Below are 17921 nucleotides of genomic sequence, written 5' to 3' on the forward strand. Positions count from 1 at the left end.
GGAAAATTTGAACCGGCATACTCTGAGGAACTGTTTTCTGGACCCTTCCCACACTCACAAACCACTTGTCCGGTTGCTGCTGAGCAATTTTCCGATGCCCAGGTTTTCCACCAGTCACAGTCTGTGGGTGATGATGACCTTCTTGACGTAGTGGAAGAAGTGTGTAAAGAGGTGTCCGACGAGGAGGAGACACGGTTGTCAGACAGTGGGGAAGTTGTTGTCAGGGCAGGAAGTCTGAGGGGGGAGCAGACTGAGGGATCGGAGGATGATGAGGTGACAGACCCAAGATGGGTTGATAGGCCGGGTGAACACAGTGCTTCTGAGACGGAGGAGAGTCCTCGACCAGAACAGGTTGGAAGAGGCAGTGGTGGGGCCAGACGGAGAGGCAGGGCCAGAGCTGGTGCATCAGCACCAAATGTGTCAACTAGTGAAGCTCCCGTGGCGAGGGCTCTTGCGGCGAGGGCTAGATTTTCAGAAGTCTGGAGGTTCTTTAAGGAAACACCGGATGACCGACGGACTGTGGTGTGCAACATTTGCCAAACCAGGATCAGCAGGGGTTCCACCACTACTAGCTTAACTACCACCAGTATGCGCAGGCATATGAATGCTAAACACCCCACTCAGTGGCAACAAGCCCGTTCACCTCCGGCCGTGCACACCACTGCTCCTTCCCCTGTGTCAGCTGATAGTCAGCCCCCTGCCCAGGACCCTGGCACAAAAACCCCATCGTCGCCTCCACGATCCTCCACAGCATCCACCAGCGTTCAGCTCTCCATACCCCAGACGCTGGAGTGGAAACGCAAGTATAGTGCAACCCACCCGCACGCCCAAGCCCTTAATGTCCACATCTCCAGATTGCTTAGCCTGGAGATGCTGCCCTATAGGCTAGTAGAGACCGAGGCCTTTCGCAACCTCATGGCGGTGGCCGCCCCTCGGTATTCGGTCCCCAGCCGCCACTACTTTTCCCGATGTGCCGTCCCAGCCCTGCACCAGCACGTGTCAGACAACATCATCCGTGCCCTGACCAACGCCGTTTCTGACAAGGTCCACCTGACCACGGACACGTGGACGAGTGCTGCCGGGCAGGGCCACTATATATCGCTGACGGCACATTGGGTTAACTTGGTGGAGGCTGGGACCGAGTCTGACCCTGCGGCTGGTCATATACTGCCGACGCCGAGGATTGCGGGGCCTACCTCGGTCCAGGTGTTTCAGGCCTACTATGCCTTCTCCTCCTCCCACCCCTCCTCCACCTCCTCCTCTGAACTACCATCCGTGGGCATGGCGCCATCAGTCGGTAGCTCTAGGCACAGCAGCAGTGCCGTCGCTAAGCGACAGCAGGCGGTGCTCAAACTGCTGAGCCTAGGCGATAAAAGGCACACCGCCCAAGAGCTATTACAGGGCATCACGGCGCAGACTGATCTGTGGCTGGCACCGCTGAACCTGAAGCCAGGCATGGTTGTGTGTGACAACGGCCGTAACCTGGTGGCGGCTCTGCAACTCGGCAGACTGACACATGTGCCATGCCTGGCCCATGTGTTAAATCTGATAGTTCAGCGTTTCCTCAAGACATACCCCAATCTGTCAGATTTGCTCACGAAGGTGCGCCGCATCTGTGCGCATTTCAGGAAGTCCAGCACAGATGCTGCCACTCTCAGGGCAGCGCAGCGCCGCCTCCAACTGCCCGCTCACCGACTGTTGTGCGACGTGCCCACGAGGTGGAATTCAACACTGACCATGTTATCCAGAGTTTACCAGCAGCGCCGAGCGATTGGAGACTGCCAGATGTCAACTTCCACCAGAACTGGTAGTCAGGTCAGTCAGCTTCCTCAAGTCTACAATGAGGAGTGGACGTGGATGTCTGATATCTGTCAGGTGCTGAGTAACTTTGAGGAGTCAACACAGATGGTCAGTGGCGATGCCGCCATCATCAGCCTCACCATCCCGCTGCTTGGCCTGTTGAAAAACTCTCTGATCAGCATGAAGTCGGAAGCTTTGCGCTCGTCACAAGAGACGGGGGAAGAAGATTCCCTTGTTGATAGCCAAAGCACCCTTAGGTCTGTTTCTCAGCGCATATCGGAGGAGGTGGAGGTGGAGGAGGATGAGGTGGAAGAGGAGGAGAATGTTGGCGAGACACAAGAGGGGACCATTGTTCAGTCCTTCACTGTTCAGCGTGTATGGGCAGAAGAAGAGGAGTTGGAGGAGGAGGAAATGGACAGTCAGGCCAGTGAGGGGAGTGAATTCTTACGCGTTGGTACTCTGGCGCATATGGCAGATTTCATGCTAGGCTGCCTATCCCGTGACCCTCGCGTTCAAAGAATTTATTCCAGCACCGATTACTGGGTGTTCACTCTCCTGGACCCACGGTACAAGCAAAATCTTTCCACTCTCATCCCTGGAGAGGAAAGGAGTGTGAGAATGCATGAATACCAGCAGGCCCTGGTGCACAAGCTGAAACAGTATTTCCCTTCTGACAGCGCTAGCGGCAGAGTGCGTAATTCTGCGGGACAAGTAGCGAGGGAGAGTAGGCGAGCAGGCAGCTTGTCCAGCACTGGCAAGGGTACGCTTTACAAGGCTTTTGCCAGCTTTATGTCACCCCAGCAAGACACTGTCACCTGTCCCCAGTCTCGGCAGAGTAGGGCTGATCTTTACAGAAAGATGGTGAGGGAGTACGTAGCTGACCATACCATCGTCCTAAATGATCACACAGCTCCCTACAACTACTGGGTTTCAAAGCTGGACATGTGGCACGAACTGGCGCTGTACGCCTTGGAGGTTCTTGCCTGCCCTGCCGCTAGCGTCTTGTCCGAGCGGGTTTTCAGTGCAGCTGGTGGCATCATCACCGATAAGCGTACACGCCTGTCGACTGACAGCGCTGACAGGCTGACGCTTATTAAGATGAATAAAGCCTGGGTTTCTCATAATTTCCAATCTCCACCAGGTGAAGGAAGCTCAACCTGAATAATTTATGCACTCCTCCTCCTCCTCATTTTCCTCCTTCTCCTCCTCTTTGTACAGTAAAGCAGAGGAAACTGGCTATTTTTTGACAGGGCCCACTGGCTCTAGCTATAGTACTTTATGCATTTAATTTTTCTGGAGGGCCACCTACCTGCTCCTCTGGTTTGAAAACTTTTTTGGACTGCTACATACAGGCACTCAATCTATTCCATTTTTCTGGAGGGCCACCTACCTGCTCCTCTGGTTTGAAAACTTTTTTGGACTGCCACATACAGGCACTATCCAAATTAAATTGTCTCCATAGCAGCCTCCACACGTTGTCTCCATTGCTACCTCCAAAAGTCGTCCATATAGCTGTCTCCATACATCGTCCCCTTATCAAACGAGGTGTGTCAGGCAGAAATTTGGGTTGTTTTCATGGATTCCACATCAAGGTTGTTAACTTTGTCGCCACCCTGCTGTGTTATCCACAAAATATACTGGCAAACTTTTATCATTTACCAATATTATTTCAGCGCTTCTTGCGCATCTGTTTACATTCCTCTCACCCGCCATATCCTAAACTTATAAGAACGCTACTACACTTGATCTTATACAAAAGGTTCTTAGAAGTGCTGTTTGGGGAGTAGCCTAGAGACAGGGGCTTGGATTGGCGAAAGCTCGCCTGGCAGCGGAGCGCCAGCTCCATGCGCATCATGCGCTTCTTGCGCATCTGTTTACATTCCCCTCACCCGCCATATCCCAAACTTATAAGAACGCTACTACACTTAAGTTGGTGCAGGCTGGGACCGAGTCTGACCCTGGGGCTGGTCATATACTGCCGACGCAGAGAATTGCGGGGCCTACCTCGGTCCAGGTCTCAAAGGCCTAGTATACCTCCTCCTCCTCCCACCCCTCCTCCACCTCCTCCTCCTCCGAATTACCATCCGTGGCCATGGCGCCATCAGTCGGTAGCTCTAGGCACAGCAGCAGTGCCGTCGCTAAGCGACAGCAGGCGGTGCTCAAACTGCTGAGCCTAGGCGATAAAAGGCACACCGCCCAAGAGCTATTACAGGGCATTCCACATCAAACTTGTTAACTTTGTCGCCACCCTGCTGTGTAATCCACAAAATATACTGGCAAACTTTTATCATTTACCGATATTATTTCAGCGCTTCTTGCGCATCTGTTTACATTCCCCTCACCCGCCATATCCCAAACTTATAAGAACGCTACTACACTTGATCTTATACAAAAGGTTCTTAGAAGTGCTGTTTGGGGATTAGCCTAGAGACAGGGGCTTGGATTGGCGAAAGCTCGCCTGGCAGCGGAGCGCCAGCTCCATGCCAAGATCCAACTAACATAGTTTTAACTGCAGCACCTTTAATCTACTACTAGTTCACTGCCTCCATACATGGTCCCCTTATCAAACGAGCTGTGTCAGGCAGAATTTTGGGTTGTTTTCATGGCTTCCATGTTAACTTTGTCGCCACCCTGCTGTGTAATCCACAAAATATACTGGCAAACTTTTATCATGTACCGATATTATTTGAGCGCTTCTTGCTCACCTCCTTTGGTTCCTCTCTGCCACCCATTGGTTTGAAGCCTGAGTCCATTTAGGGTATGTCGCCATGCCACTCTCTAGCCTGCCGCTGCTGCCGCTGCATGCCGTCTTCTATAGTGTCAGGGTCAATTATTGGATGTTTTACATGCTATCTAGCTTCATTCTGTCACTCTGTCATGGCCATGCTGTTGCCCATAATTTAGGCATAATGGTGCGATTAAGCAGCCTCAGAGGCATCCATGCATGCTGCCCCTGCTGTTTCCTGTCCATTTCCGTGGTGTTTCCATCCTTTTCTGAGGTTCCAAGGTGTTTGGCCAAGCTTCCCTGTGCAGAGCCTTGGTCCCCTTGAAAAATGCTCGAGTCTCCCATTGACTTCAATGGGGCTCGTTATTCGAGACGAGCACTCGAGCATCGGGAAAAGTTCGTCTCGAATAACGAGTACCCGAGCATTTTAGTGCTCGCTCATCTCTATTCTTTACCTTTCTCACCAAAGCTCTTCTCCCACGATTGCTTAGTTTGGCTTGACGGCCAGGTCGAGGAAGAGCTGTCGTCGTCCCAAACTTCTACCATTTAAGGATTACGGAGACCATTGTGCTCTTAGGAACATTGAGTTCTGCAGAAATTCTTTTGTAACTAAGGCCAGATCTGTGCCTTGCCGCAATTCTGTCTCTGAGTTCCTTAGACCTCATGATTCTCAAGTGCTCCGACATGCACTGTGAGCTGTATGTCTTTCATAATCAAATCCAATCAGTTAAATTAAACATAGCTGGACTCCAATGAAGGAGTAGAATCATCTCAAGAAGCATCAGAAGGAAATGGACAAAATTTGAGTTAAATATGAGTGTCACAGCAAAGGGTCTGAATACTTATGACCAAATGAAATGTCAGTTTTATAAACAGGAAAACTGACATTTCATTTAAGTTAATAAATATTTCAGTTTTTTAGATGGGGTGCAGATGGGGCGTACATTAATGAGCCCAAACTTGGCTGCAATGAAACAAAGAGTGAAACATGTAAAAGAGTCTGAATACTTTCCATACCCACTGTAAACCAGGTCCATGGTTGATCATGTGATGTCACACAGCTCTGATTACTCCCTATGATACAAATAAGCCGCAATGGACATATTTGGGTCCTTTAGAAGTAAATGTAGAAACTTACTAGCTGAGATCTAGAAAACTGTGGGGAATTTATACAAATATTGTAAAATGTTTCACTTTCCATTATACACAATATGTATTTGCTGAAAAAGGAACACATCTTTAATTAGTTGAAATAAAATGATCACTATATGACATTAACTCGTCCCCATCTTCCCACTGACGAAAGATGCCAGCGGACGTGGGTCCCGAGTTTCCAAATGTCTTTCAATGTTGCTGCGATTCCTCCTGCTCCCATGCTGATTGCAGGAGCGGGTTTCCAGATGTCAGACAAAGCGAGAGACCCTGGAAAGAAGGTAGAAGTGATTTATTACTGCTTACGCCTTGTCCTTTCTTCACTACCTAGCTCTAAAGTGCTAAGCAGTGAATGCAGGAGCTCTCATTGCCACTGGCTCTATAGACCCAGTGGTCATCTGAAGGAGTTATTCAGAGCTTCTGGATCTGATCAGACATCAGCCCCCCCAAAGTACTAAAAAGGAAAAAAAAGGTTCTTTATTGTTTTTATTTTAACTATCCATGTGTGCCATGACAAAAATGCCATAAATATTGGTTTATTGGGTACTGAAACTATGCCAGTTAGGCTATTAACTGTCAAATGGCGGGTCCTGGGCTGCAGCAGGCAGTATGGCTCCACCCATCTGTCAGTAGAGAGACAAAAATAGTGAAATTGATTTGGCAGAAATGATGAGGAAGAAAGAAAAAATGCTACTTTGCAATTCCCTTCACAAAAAAACTAGTGTATGCACATACAATTCTCAATTCAGGACCATGTGACTTCATCTCAAGGAATTGCAGATTTAGTGTCTCAATACCGCAAAATATATGAAGAACCAAATCTAAGAAGAGCTAAATGTGCATGGGCAGATATCTTGCCTTTTTAAAGTCCAGCATACATAACTTGGCCTTCTCTCCAAACTGCCACTTGCATTGTGTGTTGGCATCATACAATTCTCCTGGCAGCTTTTCAGGATATTTATATTCTTTCCCTGGCTTAGGATCATCAGCAAGGCAAACGGCTTGGGAAGAACTGCAAGAAAAAAATTGCCAGTAATGTAGAAATATTTCATTAATTGTCTACATAAATATACAATTAGGAGACAATTATTAATAGCTGCTTAATTATTTATTCCATAATCATCACTCGCTCCAGCCTCCTGAAAAATCCTGGAAACACAGCGATGCACCGCCGGGACACTTCTACCCCAGATGTGACCTGATCAGGCGCAAGCTACAGGCAGTGCACAGGTGTGGGGCAGCAAAGCCCCACGTTGGCCCGCTGCACAATCTGGAACCTCCCCATCCACACGCATTTGTTCAGGCATACAAGCTGTGATAAATGAGGCCCAATGTGCCACTGGCAGAAGTGACATAGCCTGGAGTCTTGTATAAACTCCAGACTCTCATAGCATTTGATCATATCTCCCTGATAACATTACAGGTGAGCGATGATCAGAGCCAAGCCTGCAGGTGTAAAAATGTAAAAATTGACAGTGAAGCAATGTTAAACAATTCTCCCTTATGTGTTATATTTGTTTTGGTATTTAATATAACTAATATTGGAAAAACAGAACAGGGCTCTGTTCTACATGCTCTTCTCTTTTCCCTCTATCGCTCCTATCATACTGAAAACCAAATCTGCTAAGGGTTTGTATCATCTTAATGCTGATGATACCCAACTGTAAACTTCTGCACACAAGATCATACATACCTTACTGTAAAACACTAGAGATTAGATCTCTGCAATTTCTAACATTATGGCCTCCCTGTACCTGAAGCTTAATGAGTAACCACCAGTAAGACTAGTCACGTTTCGCAACTAGAGCAAGCGATTTGATGTTCCAGATACAATACACTCTAAAATAAGTAGGGCCAGGGTATTTTGGATCTAGAATAGATTACAAAAATAATCATTAATATATATAAAATATATATCATTAATAGCTATGCACATGTACTAAAAAAGAACTCATCTATAAGAACTACAGATGTTTGGTGCAGAATTAAATCTTAACATGAATTCACAGCTCAGGTTCATGCCCTGGGAGTATCGGAAAAAACTTCTACATGCCGAACCTCACCCGATGATTTTCTAGAAGTGTTTTGGAGCATTGGAAACGGGCCGATCCTTTGGTAGCATATTTTTATGGTAACTTTCAATATCGTTAATATGTTCTAAAAATCCTATTTTTAGTTTTTTGACAGTAGATCCTATATACATTAAACCACAGTGCTTACATCTATTTGCATAATTGACATATGTACTATTGCAATTAACTTAACGTGAAAGTATTAGATGTTACCTTAAACATTTTAGTTGGAACAACATATTGACAAGTTTTACAAGGATGAGAACAGCATCTGTAAAATCCCTTTTAGTGTAACCAAGTTGTCTCTTTCTGGCCCCTGGGAGGGCACATGCTTGGTAAAATTAGATTACCCAAGGCAGGCCTTTCCTTGGTACAATTTTACAGCCATTAGCCATTAGTATTTTAGCCTAATCTTGATCCTCTTAAAATACTGAGGTGATTATCCTCTATATTTTAAATACCGTATATACTCAAGTATACGCCGACCCGAGTATGAGCCATGGCACCTAATTTTAACACAAAAAATTGGAAAAATCTATTGACAAGTATAAGCCGACGGTGGGAAACACATTGGTCACATGCCCCCAGTATATAGCCAGCGCCTGCCCCCAGTATATGGTCAACAGCCTATGTCCCCCAGGATAAAGCCAGCAGCCCTCTAATATATAGCCATCCCCCTGTCCCATTGAATATAGCCAGAAGCCGTTTGTATATTATCAGTAGCCCCTTTGTATATCGCCAAGGCCTGCCCCCCAATATATAGCCAGCAGCCCCCTTTTATATAGCCAGTGCCTGCCCCCTTGAATATAGCCATCAGCCCTTTGCGCCCAGTATGTAGCCAGCAGCTCCCTTGTATATAGCCAGTGCCTTCTCCCCAGTATATAGCCAGTGCCTGCCCCTGTAGATGCTATTTTCTAGTGGTATAAAGGACCTCCGATGACGTCATGATGATGTGACCAGGCCCTTGTGTGGGAGGACCAACTAAAATTTACACAGGAAGTCTGGAGATTCTGTGGAGAGGTGGCTGCCATGTGCTGCTGAGGAGAGAAGGAGAGGCAGATGTGAGGGTATGTGAGGGTGCAGGCTGTGTGCCATGGAGGGAACGTGGGGGTGCAAGCTGTGTGCCATGAAGAAAATTTGGGAGTGCAGGCTGCGCGCCATGGAGGAAATGTGGGGGTGCAGGCTGTGTGTGACATGGGGGGATGTGGGGGTGCAGAATGTGTGCCATAGAGGGTATGTTGGGGTGCAGACTGTGTGTGACATGGAGGGTATGTGGGGGTGAAGGCTGTGTGCCATGGAGGGAATGTGGGGGTGCAGGCTGTGTGTGACATGGAGGGAATGTGGGGGTGCACGCTGTGTGTGACATGGAGGGAGTGTGGGGGTGCAGGCTGTGTGGGACATGGAGGGGGGTGCATGCTATATAAGGAGGAGGGGCTGTGGTTGTGGTTGTTCCCATAAATGATGAGTGCAATTATTTTGTTACTTTACTTTTATGAACCTTCCTTATTTTTTCCTCTTTCAGATCAGTGGACTGCGTTGAGGATGAGGATTTTTTTGTTTTATGAAATGGTCACTCAGGTTATCCAGAAAGTTTTTTTGTTTGAAAATGCTAAATTACATATTGCAGTCATCAGATATAATAAAGCAGCAGCATTACCAGGGTAGGAGCCCCTGTTGATACCAGCCTGCACCCACCCCAGTGCTTTACTCTCAGATAACCTCACTTGTGATAGTAAGAGAGTTGAGCTTTTTTTATCTTTCTTATTAGTGGCCGCCGCGTGCGACCGGAATTGAGAGGAGCTCCTGTGCACCACCCTGAATTGCCACTTTCATGTTAGCCTTTAAGAATATTACTTAACTAAATTTAAAAAAATATAAATATATAAAAAGATCTTGTTGCACAGCACTGTTACCACTGGTAGTAAGAAATTATTAAAATTAAAATATTTATTAACCCCTTATCACCGACACTAGTTTTCAGCTCAATGACCAGACTCGATTTTTAAAATCTGCCCAGTGTCACGATAATTGGTTATAATTTCGGAACACTTTAACATATCGAGGAGATTTTGAGAATGTTTTCTCGTGATACATTGTACTTCATGTTATTTTTAAAATTTAAGTGATAGGTTTTGCATTTTGGTCTGAAAAAAAAGGAAAATTTGGCAAAAGTTCGTAAAAATTCTTCGTTTTCCAAGTTTGAAATGTTCTGCTTTCCGGACAGGAAGGAAAACTACCCAAAAAGCTTGATAATTTACGGAATGTCTGCATTATGTTGAGATGATATTTTATGCGTCCTCATTTTTCTAGGATGTTATGAGGCGCAGGACTTTAGGTGCGATTTTTCTCATTTTCATGAAAATCCCTAAAACTCACATTTTGAGGGACAACTCAGCTTCCAAGTGACTTTGAAAGGCCTAAATAATAGTTAAACCCCATAAATTACCCCATTATAGAAATGTCACCCCTCAATATATGTAAAACAACTTGAGTCTATTAACCCTTTAAGTGTTTCACATGGGTTAAAACAATGTGGACCTGCGATTTAGAAACTTTAGAATTTTTGGGGAAAATAAATTCATTTAGGCCAAAACTGATGGTTTCATAATAAATTAAATGATGAAACGCTCTGCAACATTTGATGCCCAATTTCTCCCGAGTGTAATGATACCCCATATGTGGTGGTAAACTGCTTTATGGGTGCAAGGCTGGGCATAGAATGAAAGCAGCGCCATTCACATCAGATTTATATTGCCACATTGTACAAGCTATAAAATTTATTTTTTTGGTAATGCGAACATATGAGGGCTTATTATTTGCAGGATGAGATACAATGTATAGATTATAAAATCTCACGAATAAGCTTAAGACCCCCCAAAATAATTAACTATTTCAAGGGGAGAATAATATTTTATGTTTATTCTCTGCTTCATTAGGATTGCAGTGATACCTCATTTATATAGTTTTTCTTATCTTTGCCCAATTTTACTGAGCAAAACCAATATTGGAGGAAATCACATTTTTCAGGGCCATAACTTCTGTATTTTTCCGTTGTCAGATCTGGTTGAGGGCTTATTTTTTGCATAAAGGGTTGTTCTTTTCAGTCGTATCATATTAGGGAACGTAACTTTTTTTTATCACTGTTCAGAGAAGTTTTTTGAGGTTTTTTTTTTACGTTGTTCACCGAGTGGGTTCAATATTGATTTAGATTAATTGTACAGATTAAGACGGATGCGGTGATACGAAATATGTACGTTTTCTTGTGTTTTTGTGTTTTATATACTTTATTTGCATGTTATGTGCGGGGAGATTATGAGACTTTTATTTTATTTATTTAATAATTATTATCAAATGATTTTTACTTTTTTTTTAACATTTTCTACACATTCTATATTTGGGCTTGAACAAGCGTTCATCCGATTGCTTGTTCAAGCCCTTACACTTCAATACACTTGTATTGCAGTGTAAATTGTAAGTAAACTGAACATGCGGAAGACAGAACCCGGCGAGAAGAGGAGCCGGAAGCCTCGGGGCACTTGTTGGACCCCGGGGCAGCGGCAGGAGGGATCGGATCCCCCGGTAAGCACATACTGGGGGGGGGGTCCAATCCGCGGGGAACATACTTACACGCCGCGGTCATGCTTGACCGCGGCGTGGAAGGGGTTGAACACCCAGGATCTGAGTTTTTCCGATCTTGGGTGTTAGTGCTGGGTCTGGGCTGTGATATCAGAGCCCGACACCGGCACTATACTGACCGGATGTCCCAAAATCTTCTGATGCACCGCCGTAGAAAGGCGTCGCGTCAGAAGAAGCACCCTTAATGACCGCCTAGAATCCAGATAGGGCGGTCATTAAGGGGTTAAATTTATTTTGTGTGTTCTATGAGCTTATGAGATATTATATAAATAAAATTTTACATCATGCTGTCTTGATTTTTTTTTTTAGTACATGAGTCACTTAAGGGGAACCTGTCATCACATTTGCACATATACAGTCAGTGACTGGTTCCTATAGAGCGCTAATAACTGACTGACACCCTTTGCTTAACCCTTTCCAGCTCTGCGTCCGATCTGAGCCGAACCGGCATCGGAGCATACGGGTGCCGGCTGTAACTAATAGCCAACACCGCAGTGTAACACCCGCGGTATAACTTTTTCGGGGGGCGCCGATCGTTGCTATGGCAATTCTGGGATCCGATTTGGACCCCAGAGTTGCCTGTAACAAATACCTGAAAGATGGCGCCTCTGACGTCATCTTACAAGCACAGTGTCAGCCTATGCATGTGCACAGGCCGACACTGCTAATACCCTGCAATACATCAGTATTGCAGAGTATTATCATGAACAAGCAATCAGATGATTGCTTGTTCATGTCCCATGGTGGAAACTGTAAAAAAAAGTTATTCAATAAAAAATAAAGAAATCAATAAAAATGCCCATAAGCATAAGTCTAAATCATAACACAAACCGCACATATATAGTATCACCGCGTCCGTAACAACCTGTAGAATAACAGTAAATAATTATTGAACCCGCACAATAAAAGCGTTAAAAAAAACTTTTATAAGCCCTCCAAAAATTATGATTTTTACCTATTCAATCCCACAAAAAATGCGATAGTGATAAAAAAAACATATGTACTCCAGAATGATACTGGTGAAAGTACAACATGTCCCACAAAAAAGCCATCAACCACCTCCGTAGCTATAAAAGTAACAATGTTATGCCACTTGGAAGACGGCAATGTAAAAATGCTAGATTTTTTCCCACATCAGGGTTTTATTTGACAAATTTAGTAAAAGGTAAGAAAAAATATTCATGTATGATATCCCTGTAATTTTTTATAGACCCATAGAATAAAGGTAACATGATTATTAGGCTTTAAAAAAGTAAAAATCCAATACAGAATTGTTGCTTTTCTACTCCTGCCCTAAATATTCAACAATAGGGGATACCAACCTCAAAATGGTAACACTGGAAGAAGCATCTCATCCTGCGAAAAAGAATTCCATCACAATAACGCAAAAGCTGAAATTTCATAGCCTACAAAAGGGGCCAATAAAGAAACTAAAATCCTGGCAGCTGCAGGGTGCTCCTTCCCTTCTGCACCGCATTGTACGCCCATAAAACTAGTCACGGTCACATGTGGGGGGTCTCTGTACTCGGGACAAATTGTAGAACAAATTTCATGGTGGATTTTCTCTTTTCATCTTTTGTAAATTTGTAAATTTTAGGGCTAAATGAACGTATAACCGTCAAAATTTGACCATTCTAAATTTGACCTCCATTTTGATGTAATTACTATGAAGATCTCAAGGGGTTAACAATCTTTCTAAAAGCTGTTTCTGATAGTTTGAGGGGTGCAGATTTGAAAATGCGTTGATTATATAGGGGGTTTTGATGCTACATATGTAAAATTTCATTCAAAACTGTATTTATTCCCAAAATAGTAAATTCTGAAAATCTGGAAAAGCGATATTCGATTTGTAAGCCACGTGACGTCAAAATAAATTATCCAGACATTTCAAAAATTATGAAAATGTAAAGTAGACATATGGGAAATATTATTCAGCAATTTACTTAGGTGGTAAATCTATCTGCCTGGCAAATTTTTTTAAAAAAAACAATTTTTTCTTTGTTTTTGTAAATAAACGCAAAACTTATCAGCCAAAAATTTACCACTTAAATGAAGCATAACATGTGAGGAATAAAACAATCTCAGATACTTTGATAAGTAACAGTGTTCAAAAGTTATAACCATATAAAGCGACGCAAGTCAGAATCCAAAAAATGGGGCTGAGCCTTAAGCTACAAAATGGCTGCGTCCTTAAGGGGTTAAAATTGTTTCGCTTATATCCACAGAAATCACCTTTTATCTTATATTACCTGGCATCAGAGGGGGACGTGTCCTGCTCGGCCGGCCTCTCACATCTACTCCTCCCCATAACTTATCCCTCCTTACTGGTCATAGTTCATGTCATGTGACCAGAGCGACATCTCATATCCTTTAGCATCTTAATAATAGCAAACCGTATGTATCTGACTACATGAAGTAACAGCAGCCTTCATGGAGTTCTACTTCTCTCTATCCTCCATGGTGGCTGCTGTGATTTCATGTAATCACATACATGGTGCACAATTTGCTATTCTTAGAAAGCTGATAGACCTGCGATGATGACACCGGTCACATGTCATGAATGTAACAAAATGCACCGTGTAAAAAGATTGACATAATATTTCCCATCTGTACATAGAGCTTTATATGTCTGTAGTTGAATATTAGCAGATAGCTCCTAAGAACAAGGAGGAAGAGCAGTGATTTGAAGAGACACAGAATAATGGGGTGTGGTTCACTGGTATTTCAGACTATTCTCCTGTCTCAGGAGAGTCAGAAAAGCTAGTTTGCATATCAGAAAAATGGCTGTAATTTAGGTACAGGGCCTCATTAGCAGCTAAATTTAGGTGATATAGGGAGGACTTGTAACCCTTTATCAGTAGACAGTGTTAGTCAGGGGGGGGGGCAAAATCTGGTAACAGGTCCCGTTTAAATTCCTAAAGTGGCGGCATTGGCTGCTGCTGGTGGATCCTGTGGCTTCCAGCATTTTTAATTACCTCTGTATGTACTAAATGGTACACGGGGCTTATTCGCAACTAATCCTCTGCCATGCGCACTGGTAGGGATGTTGCATTTGCTTCCAGATTCTTCCTCCCAGTAACCTCATGGGGGAGCAACAATCGTTTGCATTATAGTGTGCCAGGCAGAGTCAGAGCTGGAGATCTAATGCAAAAGTTATTAGCGTCAGAAGATGGCAAAATGAAGAATTGCAGAGTATTATCATGAACAAGCAATCAGATGATTGCTTGTTCATGTCCCATGGTGGAAACTGTAAAAAAAAGTTATTCAAAAAATAAAGAAATCAATAAAAATGCCCATAAGCATAAGTCTAAATCATAACACAAACCGCACATATACAGTATCACCGCGTCCGTAACAACCTGTAGAATAACAGTAAATAATTATTGAACCCGCACAATAAAAGCGTTAAAAAAAACTTTTATAAGCCCTCCAAAAATTATGATTTTTACCTATTCAATCCCACAAAAAATGTGATAGTGATAAAAAAAAACATATGTACTCCAGAATGATACTGGTGAAAGTACAACATGTCCCACAAAAAAGCCATCAACCACCTCCGTAGCTATAAAAGTAACAATGTTATGCCACTTGGAAGACGGCAATGTAAAAATGCTAGATTTTTTCCCACATCAGGGTTTTATTTGACAAATTTAGTAAAAGGTAAGAAAAAATATTCATGTATGATATCCCTGTAATTTTTTATAGACCCATAGAATAAAGGTAACATGATTATTAGGCTTTAAAAAAGTAAAAATCCAATACAGAATTGTTGCTTTGCTACTCCTGCCCTAAATATTCAACAATAGGGGATACCAACCTCAAAATGGTAACACTGGAAGAAGCATCTCATCCTGTGAAAAAGAATTCCATCACAATAACGCAAAAGCTGAAATTTTATAGCCTACAAAAGGGGCCAATAAAGAAACTAAAATCCTGGCAGCTGCAGGGTGCTCCTTCCCTTCTGCACCGCAGTGTACGCCCATAAAACTAGTCACGGTCACATGTGGGGGGTCTCTGTACTCGGGACAAATTGTAGAACAAATTTTATGGTGGATTTTCTCTTTTCATCTTTTGGAAATTTGTAAATTTTAGGGCTAAATGAACGTATAACCGTCGAAATTTGACCATTCTAAATTTGACCTCCATTTTGATGTAATTACTATGAAGATCTCAAGGGGTTAACAATCTTTCTAAAAGCTGTTTCTGATAGTTTGAGGGGTGCAGATTTGAAAATGCGTTGATTATATAGGGGGTTTTGATGCTACATATGTAAAATTTCATTCAAAACTGTATTTATTCCCAAAATAGTAAATTCTGAAAATCTGGAAAAGCGATATTCGATTTGTAAGCCACGTGACGTCAAAATAAATTATCCAGACATTTCAAAAATTATGAAAATGTAAAGTAGACATATGGGAAATATTATTCAGCAATTTACTTAGGTGGTAAATCTATCTGCCTGGCAAATTTAAAAAAAAAAACAATTTTTTCTTTGTTTTTGTAAATAAACGCAAAACTTATCAGCCAAAAATTTACCACTTAAATGAAGTATAACATGTGAGGAATAAAACAATCTCAGATACTTTGATAAGTAACAGTGTTCAAAAGTTATAACCATATAAAGCGCCGCAAGTCAGAATCCAAAAAATGGGGCTGAGCCTTAAGCTACAAAATGGCTGCGTCCTTAAGGGGTTAAAATTGTTTCGCTTATATCCACAGAAATCACCTTTTATCTTATATTACCTGGCATCAGAGGGGGACGTGTCCTGCTCGGCCGGCCTCTCACATCTACTCCTCCCCATAACTTATCCCTCCTTACTGGTCATAGTTCATGTCATGTGACCAGAGCGACATCTCATATCCTTTAGCATCTTAATAATAGCAAACCGTATGTATCTGACTACATGAAGTAACAGCAGCCTTCATGGAGTTCTACTTCTCTCTATCCTCCATGGTGGCTGCTGTGATTTCATGTAATCACATACATGGTGCACAATTTGCTATTCTTAGAAAGCTGATAGACCTGCGATGATGACACCGGTCACATGTCATGAATGTAACAAAATGCACCGTGTAAAAAGATTGACATAATATTTCCCATCTGTACATAGAGCTTTATATGTCTGTAGTTGAATATTAGCAGATAGCTCCTAAGAACAAGGAGGAAGAGCAGTGATTTGAAGAGACACAGAATAATGGGGTGTGGTTCACTGGTATTTCAGACTATTCTCCTGTCTCAGGAGAGTCAGAAAAGCTAGTTTGCATATCAGAAAAATGGCTGTAATTAAGGTACAGGGCCTCATTAGCAGCTAAATTTAGGTGATATAGGGAGGACTTGTAACCCTTTATCAGTAGACAGTGTTAGTCGGGGGGGGGGGGGCAAAATCTGGTAACAGGTCCCGTTTAAATTCCTAAAGTGGCGGCATTGGCTGCTGCTGGTGGATCCTGTGGCTTCCAGCATTTTTAATTACCTCTGTATGTACTAAATGGTACACGGGGCTTATTCGCAACTAATCCTCTGCCATGCGCATTGGTAGGGATGTTGCATTTGCTTCCAGATTCTTCCTCCCAGTAACCTCATGGGGGAGCAACAATCGTTTGCATTATAGTGTGCCAGGCAGAGTCAGAGCTGGAGATCTAATGCAAAAGTTATTAGCGTCAGAAGATGGCAAAATGAAGAATTTTTTTTTTTGTACACAAGATGTTAATTAAAAAAAAAAGCCGTAAAAACAGCCTACAAGAAAATGGTGCAAATGTGTTTTTCATCAATTTCACTGCATGCCATTTTTTTTCCAGCTCTCTAGTACACGGCATGGAATATTAACTACTGTCACTAGAATGGACAAATTCTGCCTCCCGGTCCGTCACAGACACCATGACGTCAGCCGCAAGCTGACATTATAGTGTGAGCCGATGCGGCGGACGTCACAAAGACTGTGACGGACCGGGACCCGATGTCGGAGCCGCGATGGATGCCAGTGAGCGTCAGAAGGTGAGTTCACTTTTTGTTATTTTCCTTTACTCGAGCATAAGCCAAATTAGGGTGTTTCAGCACATTTTTTGTGCTGAAAAACTAGGCTTGTGCTCGAGTATATTTGGTAATTATTAATACGGCTGTGTGTGTGTCCGTGTGTGTATATATGAGCGATACCCCAACTTAATTCTGTAATCGACAACTTAGATTAAGGTCTACTTGTTTGTCGTTGTCTTCATCAGGTTTGTATATATGTATTCCCCCTTGCCCTACCCTATCCCACTCCCCCCCCCTCCTCTACTCTTTCTCTCTTTCCCACTTTAACTTCTACCTCTTGGATATCATCTTGACTGATTGGCCGCTATCTTTCTGCTCTTTCAATGTCAAGGTTCTCAATGCCCCAGCTAAGAGGGGACAAATATTATACTGGTGCAATAAACAGAAGGTTCTTCTAGCCCTCGTTCAAGAAACCCATTTTGTAGCCAATGCTGTGCCGGCCTGCCCAACATATCTATACTCCAAATGGTTCCACTGCCCACATCGAAAGACAGGTGGGGTCTTG

The 17921-nt window shown here is 43.3% G+C and overlaps 1 protein-coding gene across 5 annotated transcripts in view; it reads right to left on the minus strand.

The window, feature by feature from the left end:
* ADAMTS16 (ADAM metallopeptidase with thrombospondin type 1 motif 16) overlaps positions 1–17921 on the minus strand; it is a 360296-nt gene that overhangs the window by 174108 nt on the left and 168267 nt on the right. For all 5 annotated transcript variants that reach the window (XR_011855812.1, XR_011855811.1, XM_072152917.1 and 2 more), the window contains exon 10: positions 6536–6689. Coding sequence is in view for 3 of the 5 variants with exons in the window: in XM_072152917.1 (XP_072009018.1) it covers positions 6536–6689 (154 nt within the window). In the remaining 2 variants the exon portion in view is untranslated. The remainder of the gene's footprint in view (positions 1–6535; positions 6690–17921) is intronic.

This window comes from Engystomops pustulosus, chromosome 5 (genome assembly GCF_040894005.1).
Source record: "Engystomops pustulosus chromosome 5, aEngPut4.maternal, whole genome shotgun sequence".
Classification (NCBI taxonomy): Eukaryota; Metazoa; Chordata; class Amphibia; order Anura; family Leptodactylidae; genus Engystomops; species Engystomops pustulosus.